Source organism: Lissotriton vulgaris, chromosome 2_1, assembly GCF_964263255.1.
Source record: "Lissotriton vulgaris chromosome 2_1, aLisVul1.2, whole genome shotgun sequence".
NCBI classification, from domain to species: Eukaryota; Metazoa; Chordata; class Amphibia; order Caudata; family Salamandridae; genus Lissotriton; species Lissotriton vulgaris.
Window position 1 is genome coordinate 792,257,498 of NC_141687.1, and position 20,105 is coordinate 792,277,602.

General features: G+C 45.4%; 1 protein-coding gene across 6 annotated transcripts in view; it reads right to left on the bottom strand.

Moving 5' to 3' along the window:
* Positions 1–20,105, bottom strand: part of GPR155 (G protein-coupled receptor 155) — a 283,844-nt gene that overhangs the window by 100,500 nt on the left and 163,239 nt on the right. For all 6 annotated transcript variants that reach the window (XM_086956156.1, XM_086956160.1, XM_086956159.1 and 3 more), the window contains exons 4-6: positions 18,145–18,310; positions 13,892–14,047; positions 7,661–7,744 (exon numbers count right to left, since the gene is read on the bottom strand). In XM_086956156.1, coding sequence (XP_086812282.1) covers positions 7,661–7,744; positions 13,892–14,047; positions 18,145–18,310 — 406 coding nt within the window. The remainder of the gene's footprint in view (positions 1–7,660; positions 7,745–13,891; positions 14,048–18,144; positions 18,311–20,105) is intronic.

The following is a 20,105-nucleotide window of genomic DNA, read 5'->3' on the forward strand; positions in this document are numbered from 1 at the left end:
AACCTCCCCACCTGTAATTGCCAGTTGCGTACCTTGCAGAGGCTATGCTTCACCGTGTCTCCCTCTCCTCACAGACGAACACTCATCCGAGCCTCCACCTTGCTTCGAGGTAACACAGCGATGTCAGCAGCCATCTCCGAAATCGTTTCACAATTCTTTTTGGCTTGCAGGAGGCTCCATCCTTTCCATTCTCTGAAAACCTTTGCTTTGTGCCCCGGGGGTCCCTGCTGACTCCTACCATGACAAAAACACAGTTGATGGACAGAATGTAGAACAATGTCATAAATTCACCCCAGTACAAGGATTTGGGCCTAAATCCATCGTTTTTTTGCACTCCACACCACCCTGAGCTAGACACTGGCTATATGCAAATCAGCTCTGACCCTGTGCCCCATGGGAACAGTCCAGTCCGAACTACCAAGCCATGTCTTTCCCAGACCGGAATCAAGCATCCAAGGACCGGTTTCTGGCTATCAGCCTTCATTTAGCCTGGATAGCTTGACTCCAGTGGTGTGGAGAGCCTGGGACTCACGTCTGAGTATACCCAGCACACTTGAGGTGAAAATTGCAAAAATCACAGTTGATGGACAGAATGTAGAACAATGTCAAACATTCACCCCAGTACAAGGATCTGGGCCTAAATCCATCGTTTTTTTGCACTCCACACCACCCTGGGTAAGACACTGGCTATATGCAAATCAGCTCTGACCCTGTGCCCCATGGGAACAGTCCAGTCCGAACTACCAAGCCATGTCTTTCCCAGACCGGAATCAAGCATCCAAGGACCGGTTTCTGGCTATCAGCCTTCATTCAGCCTGGATAGCTTGACTCCAGTGATGTGGAGAGCCTGGGACTCACGTCTGAGTATACCCAGCACACTCGGGGTGAAAATTACAAAAAACACAGTTGATGGACAGAATGTAGAACAATGTCATACATTCACCCCAGTACAAGGATCTGGGCCTAAATACATCGTTTTTTTGCACTTCACACCACCCTGGGTTAGACACTGGCTAAATGCAAATCAGCTCTGACCCTGTGCCCCATGGGAACAGTCCAGTCCGAATTACCAAGCCATGTCTTTCCCAGACCGGAATCAAGCATCCAAGGACCGGTTTCTGGCTATCAGCCTTCATTCAGCCTGGATAGCTTGACTCCAGTGATGTGGAGAGCCTGGGACTCACGTATGAGTATACCCAGCACACTCGGGGTGAAAATTGCAAAAAACACAGTTGATGGACAGAATGTAGAACAATGTTATACATTCACCCCAGTACAAGGATCTGGGCCTAAATCCATCGTTTTTTTGCACTGGCTATATGCAAATGAGCTCTGACCCTGTGCCCCATGGGAACAGTCCAGTCCGAACTACCAAGCAAGTCTTGTCCTGGGCATTTGCTGGCGTTATCACGGGCTCATGGTAGGAGTCGAAAATTGCAAAAAATACATTTGACGGACAGAATGTAGAACTATGTCATACATTCACCCCAGTACAGAGATCTGGGCCTAAATCCATCGTTTTTTTGCACTCCACACCACCCCAGTTCAGACATGGCCATATGCAAATCAGTCTGACCCTGTGCCTCATGGGAACAGTCCAGCCCAAACTGCCAGGCCATGCCTTCCCTGGACCGGAAACAAGCTTCCGAGGACCGGTTTCTGGCATTCCAGCCGTCTTCAGCCCGGCTTGCTTGAATCCAGTGGTGTGGATAGCATGGGACTCACGTCTGAGCATACCCATCTCACTCGGGGTGACAAATGCAAAAACCACAGTTGATGGACAGAATGCAGAACAATGTCATACATTCACCCCAGTACAGAGATCTGGGCCTAAATCCATCGTTTTTTTGCACTCCACACCACCCCAGTTGAGACATGGCCATATGCAAATCAGTCTGACCCTGTGCCTCATGGGAACAGTCCAGCCCGAACTGCCAAGCCATGCCTTCCCTGGACCGGAAACAAGCTTCCGGGGACCAGTTTCTGGCATTCCAGCCTTCTTCAGCCCGGCTTGCTTGAATCCAGTGGTGTGGAGAGCATGGGACTCACGTCTGAGCATACCCATCCCACTCAGGGTGACAAATGCAAAAACCACAGTTGATGGACAGAATGCGGAACAATGTCATACATTCACCCCAGTACAGAGATCTGGGCCTAAATCCATCGTTTTTTTGCACTCCACACCACCCCAGTTCAGACATGGCCATATGCAAATCAGTCTGACCCTGTGCCTCATGGGAACAGTCCAGCCCGAACTGCCAAGACAAGCTTCCGAGGACCGGTTTCTGGCATTCCAGCTGTCTTCAGCCCGGCTTGCTTGAATCCAGTGGTGTGGAGAGCATGGGACTCACGTCTGAGCATACCCATCCCACTCGGGGTGACAATTGCAAAAAACACAGTTGATGGACAGAATGCAGAAAAATGTCTTACATTCACCCCAGTACAAAGATCTGGGGTGTACAGATTGGTAGCACACTCCAGCTAATGAAGAGATGTCATACGTCGCTGAGTCAGAAGAGATTGTAGTTTTGGCATTCTTCCATGTTCCAAGTGTCGGATTAACAGAGCTTTAACATCCCACAGAGCTAACATTTAGTTCCCTTTGTAACTCAGCCACTACACTCTAACAAGTATTTCACATTCAATCAATTCTGAAACTCGCACCACGGATTCACGCTTCAGAGGACATACCCACAGCTGCTCGGCAAAATCCCTTTGTCCCTAATGCAGAGGCTGCTACTGATACAGAGAAACCATAACCTGCGGAGGTGAGAGGAGCCTGGGTGGTAGAAAGATACCTGTGACTCTAGAGATAACGCACGGGGTGGGAGGTACAGAGGAATGTTCCTCCAGGAATCACGCAGACAGACGAAGGAAGATTCAGGTGACTCCCTGTTGGTAGCAGAGGACCCATGCAGGAGACTAAAGACTGCATGGGGGGCTCAAGGAGGGAGAGGAATTGCAGGGAAACTTTGACAGGTGAGCAAGGATTACCATTTTTAGGTCTCGCACCTGCGACGCAGCGCGAAGCGCTGTTGCAATGCGAGACCTATAGTCGTCGACCTGGCTTTCAAGGGCTTGCAAGGGGGACAGGAAATGGGCACGCGCAGGCTGCAGCTTGGATCGGAGAACGCGCGCGTTCACCATGTACAGGTACGCGCTGTGCCCATCTCCTGTCTTCCTTGCAAGCCTCTGCAGTTTCTTTCCCTTTCCCTCCCCCCCTCAGATTGCGAAGGGCTCAACCACCCCACCGCCCCCCAGCACCCAGATCTGTCCCATCCGCAGGGGTCGCAGCTCTCCTTACCTGTGTAGGTCTCGCGCATCCGTGTCCTCCTGAGGCTGCGGCTCCCTCTCGGCTGCCCGGTGCCCCCCGCACAACTCCTTGCTCCGCCAGTAACTCTTTGCCCGCGCGCCCGTCTCGCACTCCAGCAGCCTCCAAGCACAGGCAGGCGCGCCGCTGACGTCAGCCACGTGCAAGCTCTTCTCCCAAACCGGGCCACTAGGGGGCACGTGCCAGCAACAACAGCTGAAGGCAGAGCGAGCTCCCGCTGGTGTTTTATTCCCGACGACTGTGTTGACGTATGTTTATTTACTGTTCTTTACCACCTTGTTTTTTTAACGGTCCCACGGGACACGGTTGTAAGTGGTGTTACCAGCAGGCATTATTGTGATATAAAAAATGTTAAAAGCCAAAGGATAAGAAGGTGAAGTTGACTTGGTCAGGTTCTGAACTCGCGATCTGCAGATCATACCAGATGCCAATACTCAATTTACTGAGACATCTTGTCGGGGAGAAGTTTTATTTAAGTGTGAAGTAAGCGAAGTCCCCGAAATGACCTGTCTGGACTCCTGCAAAAGCAGCTGTTGAAAACATAACACAGCCAAGGAGTTAACAATACTTAAACCAGGCAGATGATTGTTATGCGAGTTTACGGTCACCATTATAAAAGTGTTTTAATCCTCGAGTTACCACGATCTGGGTACATCGCAAATTTGTGTACTTTTTTCTCGTGCCACAAAACAATGCCCGGTTTGAGTTATCTTTCGGTTATTACTTTAAAAATGTTTTGCTATGGATCCACTTGTTGTTTGCAACAGTCCTTACAAGGCTCATTATAAAAGCTTGATCTGTAGGGTCCGCTGGGTATAGAAAGTGGAAGCGAAACATCTTGCAGAGTACATGTATAGCATCTCTAGCTCCATTCTATGGTCTGCTTTTTTAATCGTGAATAGATGGCAAGGGTTGGTTGGTTGGTAGTGCGAGTTGCAGTAAGAAAGGAATTGACACATGAAATATGAACGAAGTGAAAGAAGTAACATGATTTATTTCTTGACCGTTTATTTTATCGCTACAGACAGCTTCACCTACCTTTTGCAGATAGCACTGCACGGATGTTTACATTCGGTCAGTCCTTGTTTATAATTGTGTGGCTTTCATATCTATCTCATTCCGTAGCGCTTTATTTCATGACTTTCCTTCCTGTTCATTTGTTCGTCCCACCTCTGAAGCATTTCTTCTTTGCCCTCCCTTTTGATTGACTGAGTGTTATCCTTCCACTGCTGACATCTCATTATTTTTCTTTTTTCCTTACTTTCGTTGTTCAGTTAGTACTCCAAGTGTACATGTCTTGCTTTTTTCTTAGGTTCTGCGTAAACCTTACAGCACAGTCATGCTTATTTACTTGCTCCCACAACCTCCGCCAACTCATTTCTCTTCTCTACCCTACTTCAGAATGTTCAATAATGAGCACTGCTGCAGCTTGGTGTCGGGCTCCCTTTAAAAAAATGTTTAAAGTATTTTTTCCATTATATCATGAACACAACAACATTATATATGTAACTTCACGGCTGACAGATCAGGTCAAACTCTGTATCCAGAATTGCAGTGCCTAGCAGGTGCATATGTATCTTAATAAGGCTATTTCCTGCCCCCTCTGACTTACAAACTATAACCTAGGCCGAGCGGAGAAGATACTCCCTTCCAGAAACGTATTGAAACCATCCCTTACTTTAACACTTACCCAAACGTCATTCAAGGTCCCTCCTTACATCCCTCCATGGAGCCCATATTTCATTACATTTTTGGGGCATCCTCACTCTTTATACCAGTTCCCCTGCCTGCATGCACCAGTCCATATTAGACTCCCACCATAACTCCAACGTCTGAACGGAAGTGCATCCCTAGGATCTAATTATATCCTTTCTAGCCACCATCATAGCCTGATTACAAAAATGGAGTGCATATTTGGCTGTGAGTCTGCCACTGTCTCCCTCCCCCTGATAACCAGAGCCACTAGTTGAAGCGTTCATTCTGTGGATTCTCTCAATAGTCATAACTATTCTTCTCCTCGCTCCCGTTCAATATCCCTGTCCCCATAGACAACTCCAGGCCCTTTGTAATATTTCCAGTTAGAACAAGCAAAACCTGGCCCTTATGGCCACCTCTCTTAGATATTTACAAGCTTCTCCCCAGTCTGCATCCTCTAACCTCCCCAGGTCTTGTTTCCTTTTCTCTCTCAACTTAGAGAAAGTTTTGACTATCATTAAGTAGGGTAGTATAGATCTTCAGAACTGCATATTTGTTGAAGGGTGCTCCCCGAATTCTATATTCTAGTGGTGTTTCTTCTGCCAAATAAGGTAGCAGCTCTTTGTGGTGAAGAATATGGTTCACCTGTTGATGGTGCAAGTCTAGGTTCTCCGCCAGCTCAAATTGTTCTTGTAACACAGTGAATTATACCATCCCGTACTCATTCCATACGTCCCCAACCCTAGATATACCCATGAGATCACATTCCGGTGGTCCGGTGTATGTTCTGATCTCTCCTCACTCTATCTATCTATCTATCTATCTATCTATCTATCGCCCTCTCTCTAGCTATCAATCGCCCTCACTCTATCTAGCGCCCTCACTCTACCGCCCTCACTCTATCTATCGCCCTCACTCTATCTATCTATCGCCCTCACTCTATCTATCGCCCTCACTCTATCTATCTATCGCCATCACTCTATCTATCTATTGCACTCACTCTATCTATCGCCATCAGTCTATCTATCGCCATCACTATCTATCTATCTATCGATCGCCATCACTCTGTCTATCTATCGCCCTCACTCTATCTATCTATCTATCTATCTATCTATCTATCTATCGCACTCACTCACTCTATCTATCTATCGCCCTCACTCTATAAGTCTATCGCCCTCCCTCTATCCATCGCCCTCACTCTATCTATCTATTGCATCACCACAGCATCACTCAGCACCACCACAACATCACTCAGGGGCACCACAACATCACTATGCTCTACCACAGCATCACTGAACGCCACAGCATCACTTGTCGCCACCACAATATCACTCAGCGCTACCACAGCATCAATCTGTACAACCATTCAACAACAACTGGTTAAATATGTTCTCTCAATGTTTTAAGCTTCATTACAATTGTCACAGAAAGATGTTAATATTTCACTTCTGTTCTTGGATTTTCGTCGCAATAAAATACACTGAACATAATCTTCACAAAAGTTTAAGATATTGCCATTATAAATTACAATAACTTTTATTTAAGTATTAATTATTCAAAAAAAATAAAAGCCATTACATTAGCCATTGTTATTTGTAACATCAATACATCTAAGTCACGTAAATACAACACATATTGCATTACAAATGCTACAGGTGTCACATTTGCAAAAGTTGAAACTATGGCATTGTAAATGACAAAGATATTAATTTTCGCTATTTTCAAACCCAACACATGAATAAAAAATGTGTCATTTAAAATACCAATAGCTCAAACTTTCCTAATGCGAGACCTATTGCATTCGAAATGCTTGTTCTAGTTTACCGGTGATGTTTTGCATAACCTATTCGGGGTCGAGCAGAAATGGGCAGCTCCGACTGTTGTTGACTGAAAGATTTCGTAGTTGTTGAAGGTAGGAGTGGAGTAAGGTGCTCAGGAGGCCCCTACTACAGATGCCCAGGTTGTGCCCCCTGTAGCATAGTGGGCCACGAGGGAATGCATTCTTTTCCTCCGGATCCTACAGGTCCAAGGCCCTTTTAGTGTGTTAGAGACAATATTAATGTTATGGGGCCTCAGGAAATTAGCTATAACTACTCTGCATGGTTCCTCACCTCATGCTGCAACAGGTGCCACCCATCCAGGCTATGTTTTTACAATGGAATAAAATGCAGGTGATATCTGCACAGGGGAGATAGTATGGAAAGGCACAGACCTTTCCGACCAGCTTTTGTCTAGCAAACAACAACACTCGGGAACCAAGAAGCATGCAGGCGGCAAAGCATCCTGTGCATACCTGCCCACAGCACCGCCTCCTTGAGCCTAAGTGGCACCAACATGACTATGGACAGGAAAGCCTCCCTTTCCAACATAGATGTATGCATTCGTATAAAATTAATCACTACACTGTCTGTGATTCGATGTGATGTACTGCAACAAGTACAACTCACATGTGCAGCAATCCAATGGCAGCAAGAACCTTCTTTGAAAAAAGAGAGAAGGAAGGATATGTTACACTGGTTGCTTATTCTATGCACTGGTCCCACTCTTGCTAAAAACACATACACTACACTTTGTCTCTAGAGGGTCTAATGTACCACTGAATGGAAAACACAAAGTTTAAGAGTAGTTACAAACCTGAGCAATGAGTAGGTTGGAAGTAAACATATGAGGCACTCGTGTATACTTCTTACTTAAAACGATGACTGTAATCGACCAGACCTGCAATTTGAAAAAAAACGTAATTTAACCACTGAGATGACTACAACGAATACAATTCATACTTGATTTTAAACTGCTGAGTCAGCACCCTGACTCCTTCCTAAAGATCCCTGAAAAACACATACAATGTAAGAGCAGACAGTCACATAATAGCCCTGAGATGCAAACCCTTCCCCTGCCGGAGCTGAATATCATGTAACTAAAATGTATACTTTCTTTCCTTTGTGGGACTGCTGCTTAACCCTTTACTGATCTGTTCCTTCTTGGCAACTTAAATTATGGATATCGAGGAAATCATGCACATTGCTTATACACTCTTCCTTTTCTCCTTGTAGAGCAAGCTTTTTAAACATGAAGGCACGGACTGTCAGCGTGAGTCCTCTTAACCTCATGGGTGCTGCTGACGAGCTCAGCTCGTCACAGCCTTTGGATAGTTTGCACGCGGGGCTAATTTCCCCGCTTTGCTGAACGTTCCAAAAACGGGTGCGGCCGTGACGAGCTGAGCTCGTCATGAGGACAGCTCCGCTGTACTCCATGACGAGCTGAGCTCGTCACCAGCAAGCGGGCGCTGAGTGCGGCCCCCATCCCCCGCAGCGAAGGGGTTAAAACAGCTTGCTGAATCAATAGCATTACTATTAGGGGCTGATACACTAAAGCCGATGGTACTCATAATTATGCCTCTTCTCTCCATTGTTCGTGCCACTAGAAACATTGGGCCAGATGTATCAAAATTGGATTTTGAGAGTCTATGATAGTGAATTTTACCGATTCACTATTATAGACTCGCAAATTGCAATGTATGTAGGTTTCAGCAATTTTTCTGTGATTCCTACACATTACTTACTTGCGACTCGCATTAATGGCCTGAGGGCCGCCACCCCAGGGTCGGCTCCTGCTATCTCACGAGGTGCCCACCCTCTGGAGATAGCAGTTTGCTTTTGTCACAGGTCCCGCCAAGGAAGAGCAAACCCTCACTCTGCTCCGAGCAAGCAGGAGCTGTCAAACTGCTCCTGCTTGCTGGGAGAGGAGTTTTGATCAGTTTACATGCCCACTGTCATGCGGGCAGGAAAACAGTTGAAAGAATTGCACCAACACGCAGTGAGCTGCCTATTTAGCAGCTCCCTGCTTGCAGGAGCAATGGCAGCTCCCGCAGGAGGCGGGCAGGTGGCCTGGACAGCGGGGGCATCAATGCTACCACCGCGATCCCCATCAAAGCACCAGGGCACCCAGAGTGGATCTCGGACATGTCTCTCTATGGGTAAGTTGCTGAAACAGGGCTGACTCTTCCCTGAAGCTTTCCACTGCCAATGGTTTGCTCATCTTCTTGCGGGCCCAGAGCTCAAGGCGGATGCACGGAGTTGGGTGGTGGTGGGGGGGGGGGGCAAGCATTGTGACTGTGTGGTCTCGAACTTCTCCTGATTAAGCCCCAGGATCGAGGCCGCCTCAGGGAGAGTGTGGACCGCGTGTGTTTCTTCCTCTCACGTGAAGATAAGCCAAATGGATGTACCGACTTATCACGAATCCCATTCTCTCGCAGTAGGGAGGTCACCGGTTTCTAAGTTCTGAGTCACGGCAGGGTGATAAATGAGGGGTCTTGGTAGAGCCAGATTTTCGTCCCTTCAAAGGAGACAAAGTTCTGGTTAGGTACTGCATGATCATTTCTTTTTGGTGGTAGCTATGCAAACAGGTTCAGATATGCTGTAGGGTCTCCGGAGCCCCCGATGGGCGACCAGCTCTATCTGTGCGATCCAGGATAAGCTCTTGTCTGCCAGGACAATATGGCGGAAAAGTCTAAGCATACAGTCCTCTAATTTGCCAAATTTGCCTGCAATAGGACCCCTTTTATGCAAATGTTAGATCTACGAGACATGTTCTCCAAATCCGACAGGTAGTAGTTGAGGCCAGCGTCCCGTCCCGGAGCTCAAGTATCTGGCTTCAGCTGGCCTCCAACTCCTCCTTCCTAGCGTTGTTTCCTAGTTCTAATGTGTCCACTCACTGGCCCAGCTCTCCCATCTTGTGGGAGATTTCCTTGACATCTTTGGCCACTTTCTACTTGAAGACTGCTCTATCTTTGTGTAACAGAGACTCCATGAAACCCCGTGTGAGAGGAGCCTCTTCTCCCATTGAGTTCTTCTGGGATGGTTCAGGAGGGGATTGAGAGGAAGATCCAGAGTCTTTGGCGGCATCCGCCCGTCTAGGTGCGGTCCTGGACAAAGGTCCTTATGGTAGGGTCTATCTTATTGCAATTACAGCAAGGGGAGGGTGGGGGATCCTTCTAGGTATCTCTTTCTTTAGACAGTCGACTGGGCACTGCCTAGCCACAGGAGGGCATAAGTCTGCACCAGCAAAAGGGCCCTGCAGTTTGAGTCCGCTGTGTCAGCCCAGCCAGATCCCCTGTATACTCCAACCGCACCACTGGGCGCAGGGGTGGCCGTGCAGGTAAGGGCTATGTGCTCTGCTCCTAGTCCAGCCAGATGCAGCAGTGTTTGTTGCAGGGGCCACAGGAGCACTCCAGGACGAGCTGCTTCCAGGAGCAATGCAGCAGAGCCCTGTTGCTGCTATGTGGGTGGCTCTGGCCCACACAGTGCTGTAGATCCAGTGGACGAACGCAGACCCAGCCCTCTGCTGTGTTAGACCCAAGGGAGGGCCTCCCAAAAGATGGGTCACCGGTCCAGCTGAAGAGCACAAGTCCCCAATGCAGCAGTAAGGTGCAGGTCCTCCGCTAAGAATTCCCATGCAGCAGTTTGCGCCGGGTCTGTAGTCCTAACTCACCCTCGATCAGGGCCCGTCCTTTCAGTCACCACCAATCCAGGTAACTTAGCACAGTGACCACCGAATGCTGGTTCCTTCTCGACAGTCACTGACGCAGGACTCTGCATTTCTGTGTCTGTGTGTTCTGTTGCACCTGCATGTATCACCAGCTGAGGCCTATCGCGTCTCCCTGCAGCTTCCTCAGCTGGGCCCCGCTATCACCAGCCAATACGTGGTCCACCAACCTCATCGTCGTCAGCCCAGTCGCTCGGCCCAGGGGACCATCCATTGCTTGTGCAAGGTCCGCAGCTGTCGACCCCTGTTGGGAGAGGACCCGGCGAGGGATTAGTGAGCCAGCTCTAGGTTCATTGTGTAGCAGCCATTTTAGACGCTCGGTTCCCCTGGCAGCCTCTTGCCGAGCACATTAAAGTGCTCTGTATGGTCTGCGGAGAGGATAGGACATCCAGTACGCTCCCCTGGGCACTGTCCTGCGGTTCCGCCACTGCGGGATCGTCCTGGTGCTCCCAATCTGCTGATGACCCAATAGGTGCAGTGGAGCTCCGAAATTCAGCTCCAATACAGGTGCTATCTTGGGTATGTCCTGGAGGTTCGTTTTTGATAACATTGCACAGGTCTTTTGTATTTGTGCTGAAAACAGCATAGTCTCTCATTTATGTGATTACAAATGTTTCCTGTTAGGCCACATAGGTCAGGGTTACAGGACTCGAAGAGGGAGGTTGCACATATGTTGCAAATTCCTGTGAAGTTTAAGTTGATGCCAGCTCGATATTTTCTGGCATAATCTTCAATTGTATCGTCAGAATGCTGTGAACAATAAAGAAGCATGATCAAATGCAACCAAATCCGTCATAGTCTGCCATTAGAATGACCACTTTTGACAATTCATGCTCTTTTTTCTACAGAACAGTGAAAATCATCACATCGCCTTACTATCCCAATATGATCAATGGGTCATCTCATACGATTGTATAATTAATCTTGCAAAACAATTGAGGACATTTTAAATCAACATGCTATATGAGATGCGATATGTAGAAGGATGCTCTTACCATGAAAGTAAAAGGCACTACTAGCAGTTACTTCACATCCAAAGATAAAGAGGCTAAAAGAGCAAAGCACTTTAGGAAGTGAGCTCTAACATTTAGGCTTTGAGCACCGTAGAAATTTAACAAACAAATCAGTACATGAAGTAGTTAAATACACACTATCATAAGCAAACCTTTTAAGCATGTAGCCGATAAGCTAAACGATTAATGATTGTCTTTTAAAGAAACACCAAGCCAATGCTAATGACACTGGCCGTATATTAGTCACTTTTACTACACTGCAGACAAGGATTTGGGAATCTCAATACGGCACCTCTAAGAATCAAAATCATCATGAAAGATCACACGTAAAACAGAGGAATTTCAAAAAGCATTCATTCAAAATTACCTATATTTTAATTCAGAAGGGAAACCAGTACTATAAACTAGTTTAGAAACGTTTTAAAATAAATCAAAAGGTTACAGCTTCTCAATTACCAATTCCACTGTGTATCGTGGAGTTTGTGACAATGATTCAGAATTTACCACATAAGACTGGCATATATGCATTACAAGTAGATGTTTGCAAAATATTACCAAACAGCAACGTAATTAAAGCCAATACATCAGGTGGGACTTCGCTTATCTTTGGATCAAGAAGCCATTGTGATTCTTTCAAAAACGTAACACTCCTCTAAATATGAATGGCTCTCTCACCTTGGTGTTGATTTGGATATCAATGTCAAATTAATGGCAATTTTTAGGGCAGGATTATTTCACATTTAGTTAACAGTAAAGGACATTGGGCCTCTGGTACAAAGACTCCAAATTGGAAATCGTAAATTGTGACTAAATAACGATTCTCAATTTGCAATTTCTTATTTGGAATGTACTAAAATGGATTTGATAAAAGGGGTTGCAATTTGATCAAAAACTTCTACTGAATGCATTGGTATTTTGTGAACCGATTTATTCAGTATAAGGTTAGTTCTCAAAGTACTGAATCTTAATGGGTGGCAATTTGGCCTACCTGATTACTATGCACACAAATTGCAACCCACTGCGACTGGCCACTACCACAGAGATGGTGGCCTGCTGGGGCCAGAAGATCACCATGTATGTGACTGTTTTTAAATACCTTCTTTAGGATTAGGCAGTTGTCCCATAGGCTACTGCCTACCCTAAAAAACGTGTTGTCAACATTTTAACAAGGGAATAGAGTCCCTTGAGATCCCTTCTGGTTTGTGAATGGCTTAACAACTACTTTGAGTTTGTGGTAATATATTAATGTTTTGTAACTGTATTTTGGCCACAAAACATTAATGCATATGATAAGGAATCGGTATTTGTAGTGGACAACCTATAAACGCCCCCTGCAAACATGGATTCCTTCATATTGGTTTAATCCATTGAATGATTCAAAAAACAGTTCTAAATTGTTATTTAGGTTTAATACATTGTAAAAAGTGTTTTAATGGTTGCAAAGTCTCAGCTTTACAGAATCTGAGAGTTTAAGACAGATTAGACACTTGTTTATGATTTTGACTGTCTAAAAGCAAGCAATCCTAGAAGGGCAATACTGGCACTTTTAGACTATGTTAATATAAATCATGTATCATAGCAGCATTACCACAAATGTTGCAAATGCTTTCATTAAGATACACAGGAAATTCTTAAGGCACCTACTCGAACATATGGAGCTTCTGGTGCACTGCACCAGTTGGAATTAGCCAAACCAGTGGAAACTACTTGCAGTTATGGAATAATGGATATCGCAGCGAAGGCCTTCCCCAGTAACAGAATGGATGCTTGATCCTGCCAGTCTGTACTTTTCTCGCCATACACTGAAAGTCTTACATTACAAACATCTCAACTGTACATCTGGTCCTTTTTATTTTCCATAGGAAATAATTGTCAATGATGTGTAAGGAATACTGTGGCGTTTTCCCACAATTACTGCACAATCCAAGACTGGGGCATCAAAAACTAAGTTTAATAGGGAATAAAAGTTAGTGAAAGCGCACTATAACTACTCGATATTAGATAAGGTATGGCTGACAAGTCCCTCACATCTCTTTAATTTTAAGGGAAAAACGGTATTTAATAATGGGACCTACCTTGTGTACATGGAATCTCCACAGTATGAGCAATCTGCATAATGCTAAGTGACACATGTGAAATTCAGGAAATTACTAACATCTTTAACTTACCCGGAACATGATTTAGGATTGGGATTGCAATTCATAGCCTGGGGTTTCAAAAGGACACTCATGCATACATCTTAAATTATTTGATGAACTGTGTCCCTGATCACAATTTAGAACCAGGATCAATTGCCAAATATTCTTACCAAAGAGATCAGACTGACGATGCTTATATCAAAACTAACATTCTGGAGTGCTGCCATCAATGGCTTGGGATCCATGGTGGGAATAGTCAATAGCCAAGCAGAGACGTACATTATGGGAGCAGAGACAAAAGTGCTTATCACCATACCTGAGGTTATCTGTAAAGAAAATAGAAAATAAGGTAAGCAAACTGGTAAAAGCTGAACATGCCCTTTCATATGCATTTAGTAAAGCACATTTTTAAAGCAAAAACCGCTCTGTCTTCTGAAAACCGATGTGCAGAAAACAATTAGTCACTCTTGCCTTCCAAATGGCAAATTAACAGCAATATGTAATGCATTTGTAAAAAGGTCAACAGTACATGCATTGTATGCTTATGGATTGTAGGTATTTTGGCTCCCTTGTCCAAGGTCTCTCATCCGTTCTCTATATTAAAAATGTTAATTTGCACTTTGTTAATTGCACAGAAACGTACCCAGAGGTAAAATTTCGAGCAAATAAAAAAAAGAAAACGGTTTCGCATGTGAATTCGACACTTTTTTAACTGTCGCAGAATGTTTTCCACCAAGGTATTAAAACCTTTCCAAGAAAACCATGGCAATGGCAAAATATATCAAGAAGTTTTCATCATGACATACGTTTAATAAAACGTAGTGTAGCACTTAAAAATTGTAATCTCTAAGTTCACTCACAAAAACATGGGGCGACTACCTTTGATAAATATTTTACAAACGGCAGACATAAACTGAGATGGTCGAGCACAAACTCTCGATGACCAATCTGGGGCTATAAGAATGACAATGGCCAGGTTGTTCCTGATCGTCTTTAGAACTTTGGGAAGGAGTGATATTAGCGAAAGGCGTACAGGAGGCCGAAAGGCATCTCTGAGCGAGAACCGCTTCGGAACCTTCAGCGCGTAAAACTGCTGTCATTGCATATTCACTGTGGTGGGGAACAGATATAACCAAATCTCCCCAATCTAGAAAGAGATCCTGCATCACCTCCAAATGGAGACGACGTTAGTGATCTGCTAGGCATCAATGGTGAAGTTTGTCCACCCTGGCATTCAGAGCGCCCAGCAGGTGTTGAACCACCAGGGAAATGCCCTGAAGTTCTAGCCACGTCCAGAGGTACTGGGGCTCTTAAAAAGGGTCCATGACCCCACCCTACTTTGTTTGTTGCAGTACCACATGGTGGTGGGGTTGTCTGTGAACACCTGCAATAGCCTTTCCTTGACCGAAGGAAGAAAGCCTTTCATTGTCAATCAGATCGCCCAGAGCTCCATTAGGTTAATGTGAAGCCCAGACTCAGCCAGAGGACAAGGTCCTCTGATCACCACCTCTCCCAGATGGCTGCCTCAGCCCAGAAGCGACACGTCTGTCACTATAGTCCGCTTTGGTTGGGGAAGGGAGAGGGGTCTACCACTGACCCAATCACGGTTTGTCAGCCAGCACTGCAAGTCTTTTGCAATACCCGCTGAGATCTGGACAAGTTTGGAGAGATTCCCCAGATGCTGTTCCCACTGAAACTTCAGGTCCCAGAGCAGAGCCCTTCTTTGCCAAAAGAATGATACAGGAGGCCATGGAGCATACCAGCCCCACAGTAAGTCTCATCAAATTCTAGGATTGAGGCTGAAACATCAGAATCCTACCCGCAAATTCTGGGCTCATCGCTTGGGAGGATAGACCAGAAACTGAATTGTGTCCAGAATGGCACAGATGAAAGGGAGCATCTGAGAGTGAGTCAGAGGTGACTTTGGCTTGTTGATAGTGAACCCCAGGGAATACAGGAGGTCGTCTATAGTCTGGGGGTGGGAGACGACTGCCTGGGGCAAGCCCGCCTTCAACAGCAAATTGACATGGTAAGGGAAGACTGGAATCCCTATCCTCCACCATCACTTTCGTAAACACTCGAGGGGTACTGGTGAAGCCAAAGGAGAGTACGGCAAACTGAAAGTGTTCTTGGTTCACTGTGAATCTCAGGTAGTGCCTGTGGGCTGGCAGGGTGGGGATGTGGAAATCTGCATCCTTTAAGTCCAAAGCCACCATCCAGTCTTTAGAGTCTAGGGTAGACAGGACCGGAGTTAAGTTGAGCATTTTGAACTTCTTTTTCAGGACGAAGTTGAGAAAGAACAAGTCTAGGATATGTCAGAGGCCTCTGCACTTTTGTGCATCAAAAAAATAGCAGAAATAGCAAACAAGACCTTCATCTGATGCCAGCACCCTATCAATGGTTACTAAGGCCAAAAGAATCAACACATTCTGATGGAGTAAGTAGAGATGGTCCTCCATCAGACGGTCATAAGTGGGTGGCAAGAGTGGAGGGATTTCCAGAAAGTGGATGGATTACCCCCTCTGGACAATTTGCAAAACCCACATTTCTGATAGTATAGACTTCCAGGGAAGCAGATGATCGTAAATCCTGCCTCCAATGGGGGCCTGTGGTATTAGGGCAAACTCAAGGGGTTTGGAGGCTACTGCTGCCAGGTGCGTGGTGGACTGACACATACGTCTGCTGGTGATCCAATGTGATGTGTGGGACCCGCGTCCACTGCCAGGAAAGGGTTTGGAAGCCGGTTGGCCTTTACTGCTGGGTAGGAAAGTATGTGGTTGGTAGCCATACCGTAACCGTGTGGTTGGAGAGGAACCATGGATGGGCCCAATGACCTGGCTGTACCTCTGCTATCCTTAAAGAGCTGCAGCACTGAGTCTGCCTTATCACCAAAGAGGCGAGGGCCATCAAAGCGCACATCCATGAGCGAAGCTTGGACATCTCCCAAAAAGCCAGTGGTTCTCAGCCAGGCACAGCGTCTCAGTGCCACGGACTATGAAATTGCTCTATATGGCTCAGGCCTCCTCCAAGACCAAAGGCAGCACTTGTGCAACCGAATCCCACACATTGTGTTGGTAGTGGCCCAAAAGGCATGCAGTGTTCACTGACCACAGTGCTAAGATGGCAGAAGAGAAAATCCTCTTACCAAAGGTATTTCACCTTTTGGATTAGCTATCCAGTTTAGTGCTAGAGAATATGCCGGGATTGATCTTAAAAGTAGGGGTATGGACTACCAAGCACTCCGGAGTGGGCTTCTGGGTGAGAAAAACCCAGGAGTGGAGCGATGGTGGTGTGCAATTGTCATGTGCACATGAGCCCCTAGCAGGGTTTGGTCCAGCCCCCAAGGAGGACATCTGTAAGGGCTTCACTGAATGGGAGAAGGGTTCAGAAGGGGTGACTCCCGGCTGAAGCACCACTGTCAAGACGTTTGTAATGGCTGACACTGTGGGCTACTGAAGGTCCAAGACCTCCGCTGTCCTCCACACTATCATTGCGAATGAGGCAACCTCCTACATAGCCAAGGTAGGGGAGAGTTCAGGCCAGTGTCTGGTGTGGTATCCAAATGACTGGTATCTGGCAGTTCCTCGTACTAGTTTTCCTCTGTGTCATCTAGGGCACGATGGTAATCATAAAGGTCCTCTGGTCCTTCCCAAACATCCCCCTCTCCAGGCCTCTCAATCGAAAAAGACACTGCCTCCAGCTTGGAAGCCATGGTGTTGGAGACGGGTATAATGATGGGGCGTGTGCCGCTGCGTAGCATCTACGGCAAAGGAGGGACGCACTGGGACGGGTGGAGAGGAAGGTTACAGCCCTGTAGGCAGTGCTGGTATAGATCCAGTACTGGTGCCGAGGGCTGACCTGCTGGCAAAAAATTAGCATATATATCTATATCTGATGTAGGTCAAGAACGCAGAAACGCTGTGCAACATACATATATTGTCCCAAATGTTGTTAGTTTTCTATTATTGACTCCAATGTAGCAATATTTTTAAATGATATTAAGTAGAACATTGCATTTATATCTGACAATATTCTGAACAATATTCTGCCAAAAATATTTTAGTGCCAAAAACATTTTCTCCTAGCCATTTGGGGACATCCACAATGTGCAGTTACAGTTGTGACGATTTAACCTACTGAAATAAGTAAATCTATTTCATATTGTGTCTGCATTTAACTATTGTTTTATGATACATTATTTTGGTAACAGGTTCGAATTGTAAACTTTGTCTAGTCTGTGCAGTTAGTATACTGCAGACTAGTATACTATAGTCTTACAACGTTTTTATAGTAAAGTGCATCACTTTACACACATCCATGACTTACTAGGTGGGTATCTTAAGAAAAATACCCTTTCTTCAGCAAAGTGCCGAAGTCCACAAATCCATAATGGTTGCAGACATATAAATCAGTCCATACGTACAAGTTCTACTTCCATATTGAAATGGTTTGCAAAGATTGCCACTCCAGGCGCCGCAGGGAAGACACCGTAGAAAAATGCATAGTTTGCTAAAGAGGTATGATTCACCAAACTGCTACTTCTGTCCAACAGCTCCACCATTTCTCTGCAGATTAGTGGTAACACCAATCTGAAAGATAAACATTAAAAGTGTTGTAATTACTACACACAGATAACAAATGCGTCAAAGCTATCATAAATCGCACAATCAACATGGTGGTGGCAGAAATAACTATTTATTTGCAAGAAAACTCAAACATGAAAGGAATTAGAGAAATCCTTACATTCCCTTACACTGTAAATGTACGAATAAACATTGGGTACTGGTTTAGCTTGTTGTATATAATAATTATCTTCAAATGACGTATGTGGTTTGTGCAGTTTTTATTTACAGCGGTTAGAGATATTTGAAGTGTGGTTTGAAGCACTGGATACATAAATATAAGATAGCTTTACATAATATATTAAACAAGTATGTTTACATTAACACACCCTGACTAGATCACAACTTACTGATGTAGAAATTAAATTTAGCATGGACTACTCATTTTTCAAGGATTCACAATGAAATTTCTATTTACACTATCATTCGCTGTTCTTGGTCACCTGCAAAACAAGCATTGGCAAAGCAAATAGGTCTCGCCTATGCAAGAGGCTTTGCCAAGGCAAAGCCAATAGCTCTTTGCAACATTGCAATGCTGTAAACCAGTGCAGCATGCCTAAATGTTAGTAGTGTAGAGTAGAGTGGCATGAAGTGGAGTACAGTGTCACAGAGAAGAGAGGCGTTGTAGTGAGGGCTGGGCCTTGTTGCGCACATTGCTATGTTAGCATAGGTTTATTAGAAAGTTTAAACACCATTTTACCTTTTGCTGCTTTTTCACACGACACTACATATAATTGTTGCTGTAAGTTAGGCTGCGTGAATTGCTTCACATGAGAAAGGCTTGTTTTCAGCATCCCTAGACTTACATCACGACCCTAGTCTGCGCAGTGAGTGCTAGAGCCTCCAAGGTTATCATAACAAGGTGGCTGTTGTTGGGCTGATCGGCTCACGTTTTTTTTCTGGTCACAGATGGTGTGTGACCCTGTCTCGGTATCTTAGATATCATTGTAACATATTCAGTAATTATCATGGCTGAAATAAGTGGGATTGCCTATGATGACTCCATATACAAATCCATACTCGACAGTATGCCAATGCTAATGGATACACCTTCTACAGCTACTACAAGCACAGGAGATGAGTGGGCCAAAGTTTTGGTTCTAAAGAAATCACATGCCCGGACAGTGGTACATGGTATAACCATGGCAGAATATCTTAGGGCTAGTTGTGCCCCACCAGGCCTAGTGGTCTCCAATGCACCTCGTCTATTCCTGCAAGACAAGATATTTTTAAAAGATTGGTCCCTTATAGCATGGAGATGCACAAGGGATTGGTTAATATTGATTATTAGCACAGCCAAAAGAATTGCTGATACTATCTTGGTTGAGATACAGGTTTTGGAGGCAGACATTAAAACAACTGTAACACCCATCCTGTTTAAGAAGCAACAAGATGAATCCAATAAGAACTCTTACGAATTCGAAGACACCATCTTACAGACAAAATTAGACAAATTAAAAAAAGACTTGTCTAAATGGAAGCATGAACGAGTATACCCCTACACGAGTGACACTTACACCCCACCGGAATATAGGAATAATGGCAGACGCTTTGAGTCCAATTACTCTAGTTCTGGTTCTGATGGGAGTGATTCAGACAATACTAATACTGGTATACCACCCTTTCCCCCACGAGGGAGAGGTAGAGGTAGAGGTAATAGACCTGATCCATATGCAAATCAACATATGAACCAATACCAACAGTGGTGGCCACCGACACCTTGGGGCTTTTCACCAAACCAGCACCAAGCGTACCCTCCACC